Here is a 21,672-nt window from a genome sequence, read left to right as displayed (position 1 = left end):
TGTGATGGAGCAAGCAAGTGTACACAAGCTGAAAAACAATAACACACAGAATACTTATATTAACCTAACAAAATGTTTATGAAATCACCAGTTTTTTTGTTGATATTCAAGCACTTTCATGCCATTCTTAATGAACCTAGATTGTATTTATTATTTTAGATATGTTCTGTGCTCTGAGCCTGTAAACAGTAGTGTGTTATATGTTAATACAATGCAGTGAATTAGGCCATTCTGAGAGGCAATTCTAAACGGAGATGATCAAAGAGAGCGTTTCCGTAATAAAAATCCTTTTATTATTACTAGCCATGGCACCTGTGAATGACAGGTATTAGAATATTTAAAAAATATTTAATAATAATCATAATACATTTTATTTATATAGCGCCTTTCCCATGCTCAAGGCACTTTCAGAATATAAGAAAGAACGGCAGGGTATACAGTATATAGCGTTGTACAAACCAGATAAATAAATAAAGATTTCGACAGTGAATTCAGAGAAAAAGCCTAACAGACAACATAATTGATGGTCTTGCACACACACACACACACACACAGGTTACATGAGCATCTTGACATTGAGGAAAACTGAAAGAAGGGTAATAAAGTCAAGTAGAGCTATAAGCCTTCCTGAACAGATGAGTTTTGAGTTGTTTTGTAAAAGAATTCATGGAGTCAGCTGACCTGATTAATTTCGGTAGGTCATTCCAGAGTCTGGGTGCTATACAGCTGAAGGCCCTGTCACCCATGGAGTGTAGATTAGTGTGGGGCACAACAAGATTGCCAGAATCAGAGGACCTTAGTGAGTGGGCAGGCACATAGTGATGGAGAAGGTCACTGATGTAGTTTGGCGTGAGGTTATTTAAGGCTTTGTAGGTTATCAGTAGGATTTTATATTCGATTCTGTAAGACACAGGGAGCCAGTGAAGATGGAGCAGGATGGGTGTGATGTGCTCGCTGCTGCTGGCTTGAGTAAGGACTCTTGTCTCTTGTCTTGCATGTACCTTCAGCTTCCTTACTCTGTATTTGCGTGTGTGAACATCTCTTTACTGGCACTCCCTCTCTCAAGCACAATCCCATGAAGTCATTATTTCTCACCTCCTGTCTCGTTTTATACTGGCTGCGCTTGAAGGTCACTGTCTCAGCATGTCTTGTACACCTTTACTCCTCCTCCTCGTGCATCTCACACTTCCTCTTTCATCGCGTCACCAAAGCCAAACTGACCCATTAGATGGCTCTGAGGGACTGGACACACAGAACTTAGTCTTTTATTATATAGTAGATTTAATATTTTAAGTGGCCATGTCTCAGTCATTATGTTAAAGGCACTTTATTTTGCCAGGGCTTGTTTATGAGATTCATTAAGTTTCAGTTCAGATATAATATGTCTTTGACTTTAATTACATGTTTCGGCAAGAGACAAAATTGTGTTGTGCCAAATTTCACAGTGCAAAATACTGCCAATATGAAATGTGGCCATGTATTGTTTGACATTACCACATGACCAAGCAGGGGATTTAAAAATCTGATTGAAAAGCTAAGCTAAGATGTAAAATGGCAAACTGACTTCACCTTTGCGGAACCGTTGTCTGCATAATAACGTGAAGATGAAAGTTGTTGGAACACAGTATAGACATCATTGTATGTGAAAAAGGGTGGAGACCACAGGTTATGTGTTTTGCCCACAAGTACTTAATTTAGGGTTATGGTTTTTCACGTGACCCAGAAGTGCTCCCGACGGCAATTCGGAGGCACCGGAAGCAATTCCAGGTTGTGCTTGAAAAGAAGCTCAACACCTCACATTGGGAGCTGGGAGGCTGCTGGTGACTCTTTTGGAGGAAGGAAGAATGAAGAAATTCATAGAATTGTACTTTGCTTCTTGATCTTTGCCTGGGTGATTATTGGAAGGCTGGTTAGGATGAATAAATACTGTATTTTTTATTTATATCCAGAATCGTGTTCGGTATTACTGTATCTGAGGTTTGGGGGTCAGTGACACCCCCTGGTGGTTACAGCATTTATGCTTATGGGTATATAAGATCCATTTTGTTTTCAGAAAAAACATGTATGTTATGTTTATTATTTCCAATATTATTTCATTGTTTCTGACAAAACCTTTTAACCTATGGTGTGTGTTATACCACGCTTAGAAGGGCAGACATCAAAATGGATTTGTGCACATGCAATTTAGGGATGAGGTGAAAAGGAAATAAGAAAGAAAATGGATTAATGGCACCTTACTATTTCTGGGTATTTCTGGTCGTTTTATGATTTAGAACCGCAGTATGTTTTGTTTTCATATCACTGATCTTGGGGTTTCCTGTTGCCTTGATTATGCACACAACTGTGAATGAAGAGTTGTATTTAGCCTTTGCTTTTCCTTTTGTAATCTGCTGGCCTTAACCATCATGAAGATGAGAGAATTGTCCAAGAAACAGAAGCAATCAAATATAAACTCGGTCTGTGCCATCGTATGGAAATTAGGCATTGTAAAAACTGACATTTTCAAACATTTTGAAAAGAAGTTAGCCATTGGTTTATTTACTGTAACTGCTATGTTTATGGAGAAAAACTCGAAAATAATTGTTGCTGAAATCACCAACAGCCTTCATATGTCAGATATCATAATATACAGCTTCCTGTAGACATTGACAACATAATTATAGAAGCTGGAATTCAAGGTGCAAACTCTTCATTTGTTTAAAAATAGCTACTTCACAGATAAATGATTGAGTGTTTGTGTGAGCCATTGCCTGTGATGGACTGTTGCCTTATCCAAGGTTGGTTTCTGGTTTTTGTCCAATGGTACTTCAATTGACTTCAGCTCCATCTGACCCTGAGTATAATGAACAGGATCATTAAGTGGTTATATATAATTTCATTAAAAGTGCAAAGGTAGGCCAGGAGAGTTTGGAAAATGTTATGTGCAGATTAGATAAAGATAAATGTTTCCCATAGAGAAGACGAGGAGAAAATGTGAAAAAAAGAACTAACTGCACACTATCCACAGCACAAACGTTGTCTGTGAGACGTGGAGCAGAGAGCAATTTATCATGCAGCAAATACGCTGCTAATGCAACTAGAAGTTCATGTTGTTGGGGGAGTCGAAAATTAGCAGAATATCTGAAACAGGCCAACTTGGTCTCCTGATTTCAGTCTAGTCAAGCATATATTTCAGTCTCTGAAGTGCAGGAGGAAATCAGAAACACCTGCAGCAGTGGCTTTGGCAAAGAAGAGCAAAAGAACAAAAAAAAAAAGAATTAAGTGATAGCACTGGTTCATAGCCTTGATGCCATATTTATAGGAAAAGAGTCTGCATTGAAATCCTAACTTTCATGTTACTTGTCATAATACTTATGCCCATCTGAAATGGGAGACAAAAACAAATGGTAGTATTCTAAACATCTGAAGCATATATGTACATAAATATCCAGAGATCAAAAGTGTAATTCTTTGTTTTTCTATACAATAGTGGTATTGTCATTTCATCGGAAACTGGAATAGATTTTGTGTGTTGCAATGTAGTTTTAACTTTACTGTTCACATTCCGTAAATCAATAGAGTACAAAATTATTTCTTATCCCTGTCTACATTGAAGTAAAATGTGTGCTAAGCCAATTTTATATTTGAACTGACTGATTTGAATCAGCTCTCAATGGTAATCTGTTTTGATTCTAATATTTAGGCCACAGAGAGTGAGGCTGGGGACATGGATTTGAGTGGGCTGCCAGAGACAGCAGTGGATTCGGAGGAGGATGACGATGAAGAGGATATTGAAAGGGCATCAGACCCTCTGATGAGCAGGGATATAGTCCGAGACTGCCTTGAGAAGGATCCCATGGACAGAGCTGATGATGATATTGGTGAGTCTAGAGAAAGCAGCCTTGAAAGAAAAAACAAACTTTTATTTTGAGCACAGAACCTCTTCCAAGATTGCATGATGATATAATTTTTTTTATTATATGTATTTTTCTTTATCCTTCTACAGTGCACCCACTGTCTTTGAAACCAATAGGCATGTTTTTGCTCTCCCTACATTTAGAGTTAAATTTAAGAAAAGTTTGTGACAGGATCAACATTTCAGCCTCAAAATGTCAACGTATTTAAAAGTTTCAGCTAATCCTGACAAAATGTGATCACTTTTGAAATGTGTTCCTGTCTGATTGGAGATTTTATAAATCAGACTGTTAGTTCATCGATACTTTAATTCAAAACCAAAAAATACAGAGCACAATTTCACAGTGATGTCTGTGAATCCAGATACAGTGCATCCAGAAAGTATTCACAGCTCATCACTTTTTCCACCTTTTGTTATGTTACAGACTTATTCCAAAATGGATTAAATTCATTTTTTTCCTCAGAATTCTATACACAACACCCCATAATGACAACGTGAAAAATGTTTACTTGAGGTTTTTGCAAATTTATTAAAAATAAAAAAACTGAGAAATCTCATGTACATAAGTATTCACAGCCTTTGCTCAATACTTTGTCAATGCACCTTTGGCAGCAATTACAGCCTCAAGTCTTGTAGAATATGATGCCACAAGCTTGGCACACCTATCCTTGGCTAGTTTCGCCCATTCCTCTTTGCAGCACCTCTCAAGCTCCATCAGGTTGGATGGGAAGCGTCAGTGCACAGCCATTTTAAGATCTCTCCAGAGATGTTCAATCGGATTCAAGTCTGGCCTCTGGCTAGGCCACTCAAGGACATTCACAGAGTTGACCTGAAGCCACTCCTTTGATATCTTGGCTCTGTGCTTAGGGTCGTTGTCCTGCTGAAAGATGAACCGTCGCCCCAGTCTGAGGTCAAGAGTGCTGTGGAGCAGGTTTTCATCCAGGATGTCTCTGTACATTGCTGCACTCATCTTTTCCTTTATCCTGACTAGTCTCCCAGTCCCTGCTGCTGAAAAACATCCCCACAGCATGATGCAGCCACCACCATGCTTCACTGTAGGGATGGTGCCAGGTTTCCTCCAAACGTGACACCTGGCATTCACACCAAAGAGTTCAATCTTTGTCTCATTAGACCAGAGAATTTTCTTTCTCATGGTCTGAAAGTCCCTCAGGTGCCTTTTGGCAAACTCCAGGCGGGCTGCCATGTGCCTTTTACTAAGGAGTGGCTTCCGTCTGGCCACTCTCCCATACAGGCCTGATTGGTGGATTGCTGCAGAGATGGTTGTCCTTCTAGAAGGTTCTCCTCTCTCCACAGAGGACCTCTGGAGCTCTGACAGAGTGACCATCGGGTTCTTGGTCACCTCCCTGACTAAGGCCATTCTCCACCGATCGCTCAGTTTAGATGGCCGGCCAGCTTTAGGAAGAGTTCTGGTGGTTTCGAACTTCTTCCACTTATGGATGATGGAGGCCACTGTGCTCAATGGGACCTTCAAAGCAGCAGAAATTTTTCTGTAACCTTCCCCAGATATGTGCCTCGAGACAATCCTGTCTCGGAGGTCTACAGACAATTCCTTTGACTTCATGCTTGGTTTGTGCTCTGACATGAACTGTCAACTGTGGGACCTTCTATAGACAGGTGTGTGCCTTTCCAAATCATGTCCAGTCAACTGAATCTACCACAGGTGGATTCCAAGTAAGCTGCAGAAACATCTCAAGGATGATCAGGGGAAACAGGATGCACCTGAGCTCAATTTCGAGCTTCACGGCAAAGGCTGTGAATACTTATGTACATGTGCTTTCTCAATTGTTTTATTTTTAATAAATTTGCAAAAACCTCAAGTAAACTTTTTTCATGTTGTCATTATGGGGTGTTGTGTATAGAATTCTGAGGAAAAAAATGAATTTAATCCATTTTGGAATAAGGCTGTAACATAACAAAATGTGGGAAAAGTGATGCGCTGTGAATACCTTCCGGATGCACTGCATGTATCTTTGGGAATGACAACTCAGACATCAATCACTCTATTCAAACAAAACTTTGCTCTGCTCTTATAAATGTCTAATGCTAGAAGCCTATTGATTTTTATTGAAATTTTTCTAGCAGACTTGTTGTACAGAGCTATAGAATACTAGCAAAATACCCGCGCTTCGCAACGGAGAAGTAATGTGTTAAAGAGGTTATGAAAAAAAAAGGAAACATTTTAAAAATAACGTAACATGATTGTCAATGTAATTGTGTTGTCATTGTTATGAGTGTTGCTGTCTTTTATATATATAATATGCACACACACACATAAACATATATATACATAAACATATATATATACATATCTACATATACACATATCTACATATACATACGTATATACACATCCACATAAACATATATATACATATACAAATTTACATATCTACATATATATATATATAGACATATATATATACATACATACATTCACATATATATATATATATATATATATTACTGAAGAAAGAAAAAAAAAATTAAACAGCCAAATGGGGCTATGCATATGAACTTAAAAGGTTTAAATAAAACAGAAATATATATTTTATTTTTACTTGGTTAACTTGTGGAGGGTGTATCCTGTAGCAAAGCCCTAACTGTTTTCGTGAAAGCCCGTTTCAGTCAATAAGTCTTATGTGTGTGTTTATGTATGTGTGTATATATATGTAGATATGTGTATATGTAGATATGTATATATATGTATATGTATATAAATGTTTATGTGTGTGTGTATATTATATATATATATATATATATATATATATATATATATATATATATAAAAGACAGCAACACTTATAACAATGACAACACAATTACATTGACAATCATGTTACGTTATTTTTAAAATGTTTCCTTTTTTTTTCATAACCTCTTTAACACACTACTTCTCTGCTGTGAAGCGCGGGTATTTTGCTAGTATATATATATATATATATATATATATATATATATATATACATACATATACACACATACATGCAGTTTCAATAACATAGAAATCAATATAAATATTAACATCATTATCATATGAGAATATGAAGTAATATATAAGAAGCACATTTTATATAAATATAAATTATTAAACAGTAAAATCTTCTTGTGTAATTTGCTACCGTGGCAATTTGTGTGTGTGTCCAGGATTTTAAATCACCTGTAGCTCGCAAACCATTTCACCTATTGACTTGAAATCTGGTACACATATAGTACGTCACGTCTACTATCCGCTTTATGGGTGATGATTGTATTACTCTTTTTATGTTTATTTTATTTTATTGTAGAATCAACTCGTATCTGCGCACACCAGGGCGGCCGTGGGCGGATGCGTATGGTGTATTCACTCCATGTTATCGTGCATTGCGCTGTCACTGGTATTTTGATAAAAGAATTTGAACAACATATAAGAAGCGTATAAATTATTAAACAGTAAAACATTAACATTTAAGAAGTAAAGTTAGATTAAGTACTACTGCAGTGCCCTCGGGTATACCTCATTTTTTGTTTGTCCATTACATGCTTAAATGTATACATTTTTTGGTGTACCTACCCGAGAACACGCGACATATAACCGAGCGTGGGAGAAGCATGGATTTTAAACACGTGTTGAGTTCTTCTGCTGGTCTCCCTCGTGGAATAACTGGTAATGTTTGAATAAAATGTACAGCGAGTAAAACGACATTACCTCCTATTTTTTTTTACGATCTCTGAGATGTTGCTTTTTTCGGTTCAAGGCTTCATAAGCTCTTTTATGTTGTATGGTGTACTTATCCGAAATCATCATCTTTGAATGTTGCAAGACTTTCGCCTTGTATGTAGATCGGGGTAATTACATTCATTGCATTCCTAGTCTGAATCACAATCTGATTGTATGGGTGGTTACCTGGCACTGTAGGGTTGCCACCCGTCCTTTAAAATACGGAATCGTGGCGCATTTGAGAATGAAATTGCGCGTCCCGTTTTGAATCAATACTGGACGGGATTTGTCCCGTATTTTTTTTATCATTTTTTTTAAAGCAGCGTCTCATGCAAATCATCCCACACGCATTTTATGAAGATGCCTCCTTTCCTACTTTTGATTGGGTAATACTTGATGTCATCGTTAGTTTGATTGGTCTTTGTAACTGTCCAGTGAGGAGGGCGTGTCTTTTAAGTAGAGTGTGGAAAGTGTTGGCACTGAGATGTGGCGTCAGCGCCAGAGTTGAAGCCCCTAATGTTGCGGTCAGCAAGTCGGCTAACATCCGCCATGTGCCGTCTTTCAGTTGCAAGAAGCAGATCATAGAATGGTTGAAACTGTTGCCCCTAACGTTGCGCCACGGCGTGTGGTTCGTTTATACCTCGTGTCTTGTCATTAAACTTTTATCTGGCGAATATGTTATTGCAATCCGCAGGGGGAGCGTTTCTATAAACTTAATTTAAAGTTACGTTTTACACCGTGCTTTGTTTCCCTTATGAACATGCTTGAATGCTTCACTCGCTCCCTTCTCAATTGTTTAATTAATTTTTTGCTCTTCGCTGTTTGCGGCTCTTACGTCATTTCCCCCTACTTCGTTCTTTTATCTCGCGAATATGTTATTGCAATCCTTAATGGGAGCGTTTCATTAAACTGATTGAAAATAGTTTAGCATTTACCTTTTTAGTAAAAGGCGAGCTTTTAAGCCTGAGAAATCACCCCGTAAATGCACACGTTTAATTGCACATGTCTTAATATGTATGGTTACACAGTATTAAAAGACAGTGAACAACGTCAGTTACCTTTGTTCCCGCGTTTGATAAAAGGCGAGCTTTTAAGCCTGAGAAATCACTCCGTAAATGCACATGTTTAATTGCACATGTGTTAATATGTATGCTTACACAGTATTAAAAGACAGTCAAAAATTAACGTCATTTACCTTCGTTCCCGCGTTTGACTCGTGCTGTAAATCTCTTCCTTGTTTTTAGTTCACGTCATTACGTAGGAGGCGTGATGACGCGATACGTGACTCCGCCTCCTCCATTACAGTGTATGGACAAAAAATATGTTCCAGTTATGACCATTACGCGTATAATTTCGAAATGAAACCTGCCTAACTTTTGTAAGTAAGCTGTAAGGAATGAGCCTGCCAAATTTCAGCCTTCCACCTACACGGGAAGTTGTAGAATTAGTGATGAGTGAGTCAGTCAGTCAGTGAGTGAGTGAGTGAGTCAGTCAGTCAGTGAGGGCTTTGCCTTTTATTATTATAGATTATAGCGGCCTGCTAATTTTTCTTTAGATTATGGACGTGGCTGTTGGGAGGGTGGCTTGATTGTCTGATTGACAGTAACCTGTCATTCAGTTATGCAACAGTTTTATTAATATTTGAGTTACATTCTACAAGTCTCGAAAGATCCAAGAATGCAGGCTTTCTTCCAACATCTCAAAGATATATATGTTTTGTTGAACTGGAGGTTCCAAACATCAGTGAATGTGTGTGTGAGTGGGCCCTTTGCCGTATGCCTTGCACCTGATTCTGTTGGGTTTGGTCTTTCCTGTGTGACCTAGAGCTCTCTTAAGCTGGTTTGATATCTAGTGAATGCATGGATGCAAAAATATGAGAAAGAATTTTCAAAAACTAAAGAAGACCGTTCATGTTGCTCTTGCAGGAAATCAGTGACCTTGCTGTCTATAAATATTAGGTTACCTAGTTGAGTGGCTGTTTAAATCTGTAGTGAAAAAATTACCATTCTGAAAACATTTGAAACACACTTTTTTCACTTGCGAAACATGTTTTAGTTCTGAGACATGCTCTTAGCCTCCTTCTGCACTTGCATTGCAATAAAGTTAAATACTCAGTGAAGGCATGCATGTTAGCCACATGTAAAGAAATCCCCTTATAAAATTACTCTTTAAATAAAAACAGATAATACATTTGTCATACAACTGACACTGATGCTCGAAGAAAAGAATGTCTCTTCCGAGTGTGGAAAGTCTAGTATGAGCAACCAGCAATAACAGATTGATACTCTCTGACATATGGCAGCTTAACAACCTTGTAAGCACACTGTGCCACTGGCTTTTGTGCAGAGTCAGGGACAACCTGCCTGCGTGTGGTAGGACATTTTTCTGATTTCTTCCCAACTATTTAACCTTTATAGTAAAGAGACACCATCAAATATGTATCTAATCGGACTTTTACTAAACCTTTTAAAAAGAAAGATGCATAGGTTTTTTTTTTAGACTTTTCCGGTCTTTGTTTTTCCAAAGTCTGTTACATTAGTTACACTGTTGCTTTAATATATCTGCTCTTATTAAAAATGTACTCCAGTATAATGTCAGTGTAAATTTTCATGCCAACATTTTGCTAACAAGTACTTTCAAGAATTCACATTGGCTGTTCAAACATCCTAAATAGTTAATGAGGCTGGTGTTAGCATTATTATTTTTCAAATAAATATTCTCTGACTATAAAATTATCCAGTCTTACAGTATGGCTTATGATGTACTTTAGATTTATTTAATTAAATCAAGCTTAAATATTTTATAATTTATATTTTGCTGACTTTATAACATATGAAATATATTAACCAGTGTGGTTTTCTGTAATTTAATGTTCTGTAAAATATGACCTGCACTGGATAGGGTAGCTCCACAAATCAATATGAAGACTTAGACTAGGAAACGCTTAAATATATAGTATATTGGAGATATCTGGATGATAGCTGAAAAAAATAAAATTAGATATATTATGCCTTACCAATTCATCAGAGTTTTTCTATATGAAAATATTTTTATTTAAACAGGGACAGCCAGTCTGGTTTTCAATGGGCAGCAGCCTGAACATTTTTAGACACTCTCGTAAATGTTTGAAGAGGGTGTTCCCTTCTCAGTAAAAGTTATTTTTTCATATTCTTAAATTTAAAAAAATAATAATTTTGACTTTATTCTTAGTAGGTTCCAATCAGATTATCTTTACATTGCATTTACACTATTCTATTTGCTCATTTGGTAAAGACAGCTCATGTCATGAGTAATATTAGAGCTGGTGACTATATACAAAAGTACCTCCTATGGGTACAGAGACACCCACTGTCTCCAGGATTGTTCCTGTTATGTCTTTGTGCCCTGTGATGCATTTTGCTTATACATCCCAAATGTATGGCGGTTGGTTAGTTGGGGACTCTTTAGGTGTCCCTTTGAGAACTACCATCCTCTCTGGTTCTGGTCTCCTCTTTGCACCTGATGTTGCCAGGATAGAGTTAGCCTTCAGAACCCTGATCTGCATTGGGTTCAAAGATGGATGGATAAGCAAGTTTAGGCCTGCCCATATATTTTTCCAGTACTTGTTAGTGAGACAGAAATAATACTGTTAGGATCTTTTAAACAAATGATAAAATATTTTATGTATATTTTATATGTGATCTACAGCTTGACTCTTGCATTTCTGCTCCCAGGTCTAGATATGTACATCCATCATTTTTTCAGATACATTTAAGGAGAACAACGTCTTCCTAAGCATGTTACAATAATGCTAAATGATCAGGAAAAATGTACATGTATCTTCTGAACATAAATCAAAAAGATGAAAACATTGAAAGCATATTGCATAAAAGCTACCTTTATCTTACAAGACTAAAATCACAATTTTAACTTTAATTTAACCATATATTTTTAGTCTTTCATATGCATGTGACATATCTAGCCTCAATTTATAGTAACATAGCTTTTATATAACCAGCATACACATGGCAACCTTGTGCTTAGCTGCTCAGTCCTGAAAGGTGTCACAGTTGTTTATTACATTGTTGTAATATAATTACTTACTGAATATGAACAAAGGTAATATTCCTTTTTTTTTGCCTTATGTGATCAGCTTTAGTGTTTTTTTGCCATGCCAACATATAATTCTTCAGGTATAGTTTTATTTTTAAAGCTTTGCCTGAATGGAGGGATTCTTCATAAAGTTAAATGAAATAATCCATACTTCTGTCTATAGCTTCATTTTTCACACTGTAAACCAAAGATACTGATTCTTGTTAAGGAAGAAGTTGCTTCATTACATTTCCTCTTATCTGAGTTGCACCAAACGTTTACATTTTGAAATTTGGAACTGGCATTGAAATTGAGAGCATTATACATATACTAGCCAACCCGTGGCGTAGCATACACCGCATAATTATGTATTGACGGGAGAACACTTCCTGAAAGACACAGCTGTCCAAATGGGGTGGGTTTGAGGATACGACTGTAGGTGAATGAAAAGATGGAACTCTGGAGAGGGCAACATACAATTGTCTGTGACTGACAATTGGAGGACCGCCGTCGCACGCTCATTCAGCGATTCACATCCACGACAAACAATTTTTCTTAGATGGTCCTGTCGCGTCCGCTCTCGCACTCGAAGCATACACAATGCCTGGTCATGTGCCCGCTTGCAAGAGCAACTCACAGAGACCCAGCCACCAACTGTAAGACCATGGGATACCCCTCGCAAACTGTTTTACACGCTGCATACAGCGATTCACATCGAAGCATACATACTGCCTGGTCATGTGCCCGGTCGCAAGAGCAAGTCATGAAGACCCGCCCACCAACTCTAAGACCATGGGATACCTCTCGCAAACTGTTTTACACGCTGCATACAGCGATTCACATCCGCGACAAACTGTTTTACACGCCGCATACAGTGATTCACATTTGCGACAAACATGCCTCTTCTTAGATGGTCCTGCCACGTCCACCCTCGTTCTCGAAACATACACACCGCCTCGTCATGTGCCCGCTCGCAAGAGCAACTCACGGAGACCCGCCCACCAACTCTAAGACCATGGCGTGTAAAACAGTTTGCGATGGTGGACGCGGTCGTGCGTCGTAACCGAAAAGAATAATGAAAAGTCAACGTGGCTCAGAGGTGCACGTGGAGTGCAGCAGAGAGGAACGCGAATGACGCCGTTTTGTGAGTTGCTGCGTCCGAGTTGGTGGGCATGGCTCTGCAAGTTGTTGTCGTATCCAATGACGCCATGCTTTGTGAGTTGCTGCTTCCAAGTTGGTGGGCGTGGCTCTGCGAGTTGTCGTCGTATCCAATGGTCTTAGAGTTGGTGGGCGTGGCTCCGTCCTGCATGCTCCATGGGTGTCTTGCTTGCGCTGGCGGCTGCTTAGTGAATTATATATACAGATGAATCTCAGTTCTGATACAAAGATCATATTCTCTATATCACTTTGCTGGTTAAACTGTAGTATATGAATATATATAGCAATATCTTCTAACACTGCTTTTGGAAGTAGTATAAGAATATAATCCTTATTTTTTGTCTTTTTCCCTTTCAGAGCAATTACTAGAGTTCATGCATCAGTTGCCTGCGTTTGCTAACATGACAATGTCTGTAAGGAGGGAGCTTTGTGCAGTGATGGTGTTTGCAGTGGTAGAACGAGCCGGAACAATTGTGCTCAATGATGGGGAAGAGGTCAGTAAAATTACTATTGTTGTGTGTGTTTCTTCCTGTTCAGCCATCTTCAATGCAGTGTTTTTGCTATTTCTTTAAAGAAAAGAATACACTGCAGATATGTGTATTTATGAAGGCTTTGTGTAGGAAATGAAGAATTGTCCAAGCATGTAATGTCTCATTTACTTTGCTTTTTGCATGTAACACTGCCCTTATATTCTACATATACTTCATTTTGTAGTTCATTATTTATCAGCAGGTTTACATAAATAGATAGTAACTTAATTAAAAAGGTTTTGTAAATAGAGTTATGTGTACAGAATGAACAATTATGCTAGTAACATATTCAGAATATTCACAAGTCAAGTTTTTAGAATTTTTCACATTGCTATTCATCTTTATGTCCAAGTAAGCAGACATATTTGTTTAATTTCCCTCCCTTTAAATTGAATGTTTAGATCCAGCTTCATCGGTTCAAATCTTGCATAAGGTCTGTATGGATTTAGGTTGATTAGCCTTGTGTGAATTGGCCTCACAATAGTGTGGCTGTTTCTTGTCTTTTACCCAGTACTGCCAAGACAGTCTCTGAGCCATAAGACTCTGTCTAAGATTAAAGCAGGTTGGAGAATGTATGCACAGATATACAGTACTCTCTTTGTTGACACTACAGAATATAAGAATCAGAAACAGAGTAGTTATAGTTCTTCATGGATCCATCTGAACCAAGTCAGCATTTAGTTCTCATATTCCGTCTTGTATCCAGGTGATTATTCTCTGGGTAACCTGAAATTTTAGAAAATTGTCATTTGTAAATTGCCCAGGTGTGAATTTGGATATTTGCACGAGTATATCCTGAAAGTACTGGCAGCCCAAACTGTCTTACATTCAGTGTTGCTGGGTTAGGATCTGGTATAGTTTATAAAAAAAACAAAAAAAAAAAACAACATAACTAGGTATAGTGCTTACCTAAATGTTGTGAAATTCACAAGTCCATTTTCTCTAATCATTTTTACACATTATTGTACCTGTTTATTGTAGTGAAGTATCTTTTTTTTTTTTTAAGCTGTTGATATTTAGCTATATCGAAGGCACATACATCAAAGGAATATAGAATTCAATTTTCTTATATCCCATTCCCTGTCCCACCTGCAGGAGCATGCAAAAAAAAAAAAAGAATGAACTTCAGTGTGAGGTTGCAACAGTTAGTCACTTAGTCCTGCTAGTTAATCCTGGTTGGATTAACTTTCACTTCACTGCTTTACTTACTTTCAAAGAAAATTACTTTATTCACTAACATGATTTCAAATAAGCAGAAATATTTTATACCAAGGACTAACATACACGTTTGGATTATAACCGTATTCTGTAATTGTTTCTACTCTGTCTCTAGCTGGACTCATGGTCAGTTATTTTAAATGGATCTGTTGAAGTGACACATTCAGATGGGCGGACTGAAATACTTTGCATGGGTAACAGCTTTGGAGTCTCTCCTACTATGGAAAAAGAATATATGAAGGGAGTGATGAGAACGAAGGTAGATGATTGCCAGGTAAGTGTAGATCTTGGCTGTCGAATACTTAACAATCATTACCAATGGGTAGTTTTCTTAAAAAAAATGTGTTAACAAAGATAATTCTCACATTCCTGAAATTATCTGCTTGTACTATATGTATTGTTGTCCATGTAGATGAAAAGGGCCAGTTTCAACTTTATTTTGTGGGGAGCATTCCTCACATGTTCCTCAAATGTACATTAGAGGTAACAGTACCAGTGTAATTTCTGTCTTAGTCATTCTGTGCTTCATTTTAGATACTTTGCAAGTTAAGTTCTTAAAGTTAGGCCAACAAAGGCAATTAATTTTTGATGCCATGGGTATTACTGTGATGTAATTAATTTTAAAAACTTATTCCCATAGCTACTTGATATTTTTGATCCGTGCTTTGAGAAAATGAAGCTTCACAGTAAATATTACAGATGGGGAACCCCAGAAGCTAAGAAGTGATATACTCTTCACAGCTGAGAAATAAATTCACCCGTCCTTGCTTGTCTTTTTGTTTTTAGTTTGTGTGCATCGCCCAGCAGGAATACTGCTGCATCCTCAATCAAGTGGAGAAAAACATGCAGAAAGTAGAAGAGGAGGGGGAGATTGTCATGGTGAAGGAGCACAGAGAGCTGGACCGCACAGGAACCCGTAAAGGACACATTGTAATCAAGGTGTGTAGGCTCTGTCTGCATGTGTGCATACTCAGACATAGGTCCACTATTGATTAATTAAAAAAAGTTTAATAATTATATAATTCTCCATTAACTATTGCATTTAAATCTGATTGTGTCATCTTTTCAACATATGTATTTAAATTACTTTTCACCAGGGCACACCTGAAAGGTTAACAATGCATCTAGTAGAGGAACACTCTGTGGTGGACCCCACATTCATTGAAGACTTTCTTTTAACATACCGAACTTTCCTGTCTAGCCCGATGACTGTGGGCAAGAAGTTGTTGGAGTGGTTTAATGACCCCAGCCTCAGGGACAAGGTATTAAAATGAATATTATTTGTATGTAAACATTTATTCTTAACTGAATGTTTAATGTTGGCCATTATTTTAGGCAGAGAAACAAAAAATGCTTGATGGGCATTCGTTTATTTTTGTAGTTAATTCCATTTTTAAGTTGACAGCTGCTACTATTGTCACATCACATTTGCAAACACTTAAATTAGACCAGAGTTGTAGTATTCAGAAACTACACAGGACAAGGCACCAGCTCTTCGCAGAGCTAACTCGTGCTTGCACCCACACCCACATTGACACAGGGTCAGTTTAGACTTTCCAGTTGACCTAACAATCATGTCTTTGAAGATGTGGCAGGAAAATCTGTTAAGATACATGGAGAAGATGCAAATTTCACATGAACAACAGTGGTGCACTGAATTCAAACCCACCACTGTGGATCTGTAAGACAGCACTGCTGCCCTTAATCTTATAGCAGCTATTTTAAATAAAAACGAATGTGATGTCTCCCCCATTAATATTGTATTTCTTGTGACAATCTCTTCACTAACAATTTATCTTCTTTTAATTACTTATTTTTTTAGGTTACACGGGTAGTGCTGCTTTGGGTAAACAATCATTTCAATGATTTTGAAGGAGATACAGCCATGACACGCTTTCTGGAAGATTTTGAAAACAATTTAGAGCGAGAGGTAAGCTTGTCTCTTAATCAGTATTAAGTGTTTCCTATATTATTCAGCTTTCCATTTGGCAGGAGCAAGATGTGCCCAGTGTTTTCTTGTAAAGCACTCTTCAACAAGAAAAAGCTTGGAGTGCTTATGCAGATATATACAGTATGTTAACAGTAGAATGCATAAGATTATAATATTTACTTACATAAAGCACAAAACAATAAAGTAGAAATATAAATAATGCATGCTAATTTAACAATTTTGCTGACATAGACAAACTGGATATTCTCTCCCAATGCACCTTGACAGTAACACAGCTAGAAACTGAATATGGTGCATCTTCAGTTTGTCACATAAACTGTGCCTTTAGGCATAAAGAGTGTTTCTACCTCAGACCCACTGATACTTAATTTGCTTTGGCTAACATTCCTTTAAAGGGGCACAGATTAGTTTTAATGTACTGTTTCATGTGGGAGCCTGGGTAAAAAAAATAACTGCATGAATTGATGCACCCATTTTCATATACATTGCCACAAAAGAGCAGCCCAGTGAATCCACTGATTTACTAATGAGCTGGAGGAAGAACCTGAATTCCAGGAATCAATGTGGCAGTCAGGCAGTGGACTGAGTTATGTATGCATTACTTTTCACTGCTGCGCTATTTTTGAGTTGTTGAGTTTTTCTCCAAGCCCATTGCTAAATGAATTGTTTTAAGCAGAAGTCAAAAACGTGGTGAAAAGAACTTTGAGGTCTCTAAAATGAGCTACAGAGCAGGCCAGGACCTTCACTGGTTTATTTTAAAATAGCCTTACCACTGTGTGGTCAACTTTGTTGTGTGCTTTGGGTCATTCTCATGTTGAAAGGTGAACTTTCTTTCCATTGACATCTTTATGGCAGAGGGCAACAAGATTTCCTCAAGAATTTGACAGTATTTTGACCCACAGAGACCCATACAGAGAAACACTACCACAACAGTGTGGTACTACCTTCATGCATTACAGTAGGTATGGTGTTCTTTGGATTGTAAGCTGTGTTGGCTTTCCACCAAATGTAATGTTTGGCGTTGAGGCCAGATAGTTTGATTTTGGTGTAATTTGACCTAAACACTGTTTTCCATTTGGCCTTAGAATCTTCAAGGTGTTTTTTAGTAAAGCTAAGTTGAGACTTGATGTGGCCCTTCTTGAGGAGTGGCTTTTTTCTTGCAATCCACCCATACAAGCCACATTTGTGGAGCATTTTGGATACTGTTGTCACATGTACACAATGACCACTCTCTGCCAAAAATTCCTGTAACTGCTTCAAAGTGGTCATAGGCCTCTTGATAGCCTCTCTGACCAGTTTCCTCCTCACTGTCCCTCCAGTTTGGAGGGATGGCCTGATCTGGGAAGGGTCCAAGTAGTATCAAATACTTTCCACTTCTTGCTTATAGACTTTACTGTGTTCCTTGGGATTGATAAAGCCATTGACATTTTGTATCCATCTCCCAACTTGTGCTTGTCCACAACTTTATCCCTGAGATGTGTTGACAGAGACTGGCTACCAATAGTTGATTGTTTGCTTTCAGTTGCACTTCAAATCACTGGAATGCTTTTGGAATAGGTGTTTTTATGCTGAACTAATCAAAATAATTACAATTGATCACAGGTAGAAGCCAGTTAGCTTGGTGTCCAATGAAGAAAGTGATTAGTTATACTTAATTGAGTTTACAAGTATTTTTGGAGGGTGGATGATCCTTTAACCATCTCAATGATTCTGTTTTCTTTTCTCGTAATTACAACTTTCACTTGGCTGTTATAAGTTACATTGAATAAATAAATAAATATTTTGTGTGTGTGTCTTTGTTTCAAACTGCAAAGCAACAAAATGTGAATATTTTGTGTGTGTGGGTGAGTTCTTTTCAATACCTACTGTAAAGCAAACACGTCCCAATACCAACTCAAAGGCAGAAATCCAATCACTAGAGCAAAAACATCCAGAAGGTAACAAATGAAAAACAATACTTATGATACTCCTACACAAACACAGTGATCCACTGCTGGATTTCTCTCTCTGACCAAATATAAAGGCAGAGGAAGGACCCAACAGCAGTGACATCAGGGTGACCCTGCCTCCAGGGGCTATAGCCACAAAGTACAAGGAATGGTGTCTCATTTAAACACACAACAGTAAACCAATAATTCAGAAATTATGTAAAAATCTGAAAAATAATCATTGAGAAATTACAAAAAAAAAAATAGAAAATAAATAGAAGCCAGGAAAAAAAATCCCTTACTGTAGCATAAGTGACATCATCGATTTACTCATTTCTGGTGATTTATACAAAAACAACTACATCCTTTCATGTTGCCATTTTTTTTTAAAGCTCCTACATGAAGGAGTAGTTTTTTGGTATTCAATGATATAAAATCATGATTGTTTGTTAATGCCCATGTAAGGGGGTCTTATGATATTTTGCAACTGTTAATATTTGTCTGCCTTATCCTTGTGGTACTGTACATGCAGTTTACTTTTGAAACCACTCGTATGAGCATTTAGCTAAAGTTCTGCGGAAACAGAAGCTATTGAACAAATTAGGATTTGTACTGACACTTTGGGAGTCCAGGAATATTTGAATTCAACAGTGCCACTATAGGCATATATTAGTGGATGGAGGAGCATTTAGTTATGATGTGGCAAAATAAGTTGAAATTATATGTATACACTGCAATTTATAGCTAAATGTGTAACCTGAACTGTTTACATTACAAGTAATTAAAATCTACTGGGATTCAAGCCTTCAGACATGTTTTGTATGCCCCCAGTGTAGAATGAGTCAATAAGTATAATGATTGTGCAGCAGCAGTGACAACAATATCAGAAGAAAATATATTGAAGAACCATTGCTGCAGCTCTCTAAGCTAAATGCATTAGTCTTGACTTTATACTGTGTTTTTTATAATCTGGTCAAAGTGCTTTTTACATAGGAAGTTACAGCTAAAAAAATTGTTGCATTAATACATTAGCAGCAACAGAGGAACATGATTAAAAATGAATAGGGCAGAGAAGCAAAGAGAGAAATTGTCTGTTATGCCAGTTACAGGGTGTAATAGATCGTAGAGATGTCTTCAGCATTGACATGTTCTTGTGAGTGAAGTGCAAAGTGTAACTGTATACATAAAACACAAATACATTCACAATGGTGTTAATATGTCATTTGCTTGCAGAAAATGTTTGGACATCTGCGACTGTTAAATATTGCCTGTGCTGCTAAAGCTAAACGAAGACTAGTAACACTAACAAAGCCTTCCAGGGAATCTCCACTGCCCTTTCAGCTTTTAGGGGGATCAGAGAAAGGGTTTGGAGTCTTCATTGACAGTGTGGAATCTGGGAGCAAAGCTGCTGAGGCTGGCTTAAAGCGTGGCGATCAGGTACAGTATGGAACAGTAACATTATGCATTTAAAATCCAGGCTTATTTTAATGAGTAAAATAATCATTTCCAAATTGAGTGTTAAATTATGAAACACATGTTAAAGTTTTACAGATGTTTGTGTGTCCTAGGAAAAAATCTGCCATTGTTAACTGCCATCATTTTTTAAGTTGATTTTTTTGGCTTATTTCATACTGCATGAGTATAATTTATTTAAAAGGTAAAATGGATATATTTTTAAGAAACACTGTGGGGAAAATGGGTAATTTAATCACCTTAGTTTTACATTTCATACTGTGACCATGACATACACAAAACTGATTATTTGTACTCAAAAGCCTTTTCTTCCTGAAGATTTAAAACTTTGTTTTTACTAAGCATCATTGTTCAGAATGAAACTACCCCAGGCAGTATCCCTCTTAAACTATCAAGAAAATGATACCTCTTCCTTTATTATGTTGAACTATGTTCACAGGTGTGTTTTACCCTGTCACACTTGTTTGAGTATTTACTCTCACTGAATGTTGACGGTCATTTGTGCTTTACTTCATTTTCCTAAAAGGAACCATCTAACTCATTTTGTGTTCAAGAGCAAACAGTGTTGCAGTACTCAGTATTTCAAAACTTAAATTTTCTACTGTACTGTTGCCAAGAGCACAAGACACAAAGTACTACGTCCATGCATTTCTTAACAGATGCAGTTTCTTGCTGACACACATTTCACAGACTAATGGCATATTGCACTTTTCATTTAAAGTTGTTTCCCAATGCACCTTTTCATGACAAACTCTTAACATATCAACATAAAAAATGTGGAATAAGAGTGCTGTTGTCTGTTGCCAATTCAGGTCCTGTGCTTATATGTCAACTTGAATTTTAGGGATGGATTATCTTTGTGTGGTTTGTCGTCCTTCACTTTTCTTTACATTGGCAGATTCTTATTATCTTTTACCATGGAAATTTTAAACTTTTTCATATACTGTATATACAATAACTAATGCCCTAATGCTCCTTCTTCAAGAGCTCTTACTTTTTTCACATTCATGATAACTAGTGTTGATTTGCAAATTTCATCAAAATGTTTTTAGCACTGAATATGCAATGATCGCCAATGACCTTGCTTCCTGAATATTTTCCTGGAATCTTGCTATGTCACTGGCTTAGAAAAACTTTTTCTTCCCAGTGCAGCTAGTATTGCATAGGAATAGGACAACATACCGCCTCCCCAAGTATGTGATGCAAACCCTAGTATTGGATTAAAAATTAGCAGAAAAGTTGTGAATACATTTAAGTATAAAACACGCATGCAGAAGGACAATGGAAATGTGTTAGTGTATTCAAGTCTTAAAAGTAATGCCTTTTTTATGGACTTGTAGGAGACCTGAATGTAACATGTTAGCTTACCCCTTCTTCCCAGAGAGCTGTGCAGTTGATGCAAATAGTAAAGGGTGGAGAATCCACATGTGTTAGTGTTGCACTTATTTCTTAGCAGTGCCATTGAACAAGCAAGAATTTTTTTACTTTTTTGTTTGAGAGAGTTTAGTACCTGCCATGGAATCTGTGACTTCATGCTTACTATCTGCATGAAACTTTGCTGTTCTGATGTTTAATTCTATTAATTTATCACACAGAGTCAAATTTTTGGCAACGATAATCAGTTCATCATAGTTGGCAGATTATGTCCATTCAGGGACACTTAAAAGACCATTGCACCATTATAATAAACTAAAACGTAGTTCATTTTCTTCTTTCTCATTGGCTTCAGT

General features: G+C 37.3%; 1 protein-coding gene across 10 annotated transcripts in view; it reads left to right on the top strand.

The window, feature by feature from the left end:
• The window catches only part of rapgef2b (Rap guanine nucleotide exchange factor 2b), a 401,507-nt gene that overhangs the window by 322,567 nt on the left and 57,268 nt on the right, over nucleotides 1–21,672 (top strand). For all 10 annotated transcript variants that reach the window (XM_051928101.1, XM_028802636.2, XM_051928099.1 and 7 more), the window contains 7 exons: nucleotides 3,683–3,860; nucleotides 13,200–13,336; nucleotides 14,706–14,864; nucleotides 15,377–15,529; nucleotides 15,688–15,852; nucleotides 16,413–16,520; nucleotides 19,703–19,906. In XM_051928101.1, coding sequence (XP_051784061.1) covers nucleotides 3,683–3,860; nucleotides 13,200–13,336; nucleotides 14,706–14,864; nucleotides 15,377–15,529; nucleotides 15,688–15,852; nucleotides 16,413–16,520; nucleotides 19,703–19,906 — 1,104 coding nt within the window. The remainder of the gene's footprint in view (nucleotides 1–3,682; nucleotides 3,861–13,199; nucleotides 13,337–14,705; nucleotides 14,865–15,376; nucleotides 15,530–15,687; nucleotides 15,853–16,412; nucleotides 16,521–19,702; nucleotides 19,907–21,672) is intronic.

Source organism: Erpetoichthys calabaricus, chromosome 5 (assembly GCF_900747795.2).
Source record: "Erpetoichthys calabaricus chromosome 5, fErpCal1.3, whole genome shotgun sequence".
In the NCBI taxonomy this organism is placed as follows: Eukaryota; Metazoa; Chordata; class Cladistia; order Polypteriformes; family Polypteridae; genus Erpetoichthys; species Erpetoichthys calabaricus.
Note: the sequence above shows the minus strand (reverse complement) of the source record. Positions and strands in the feature narration are given on the sequence as shown.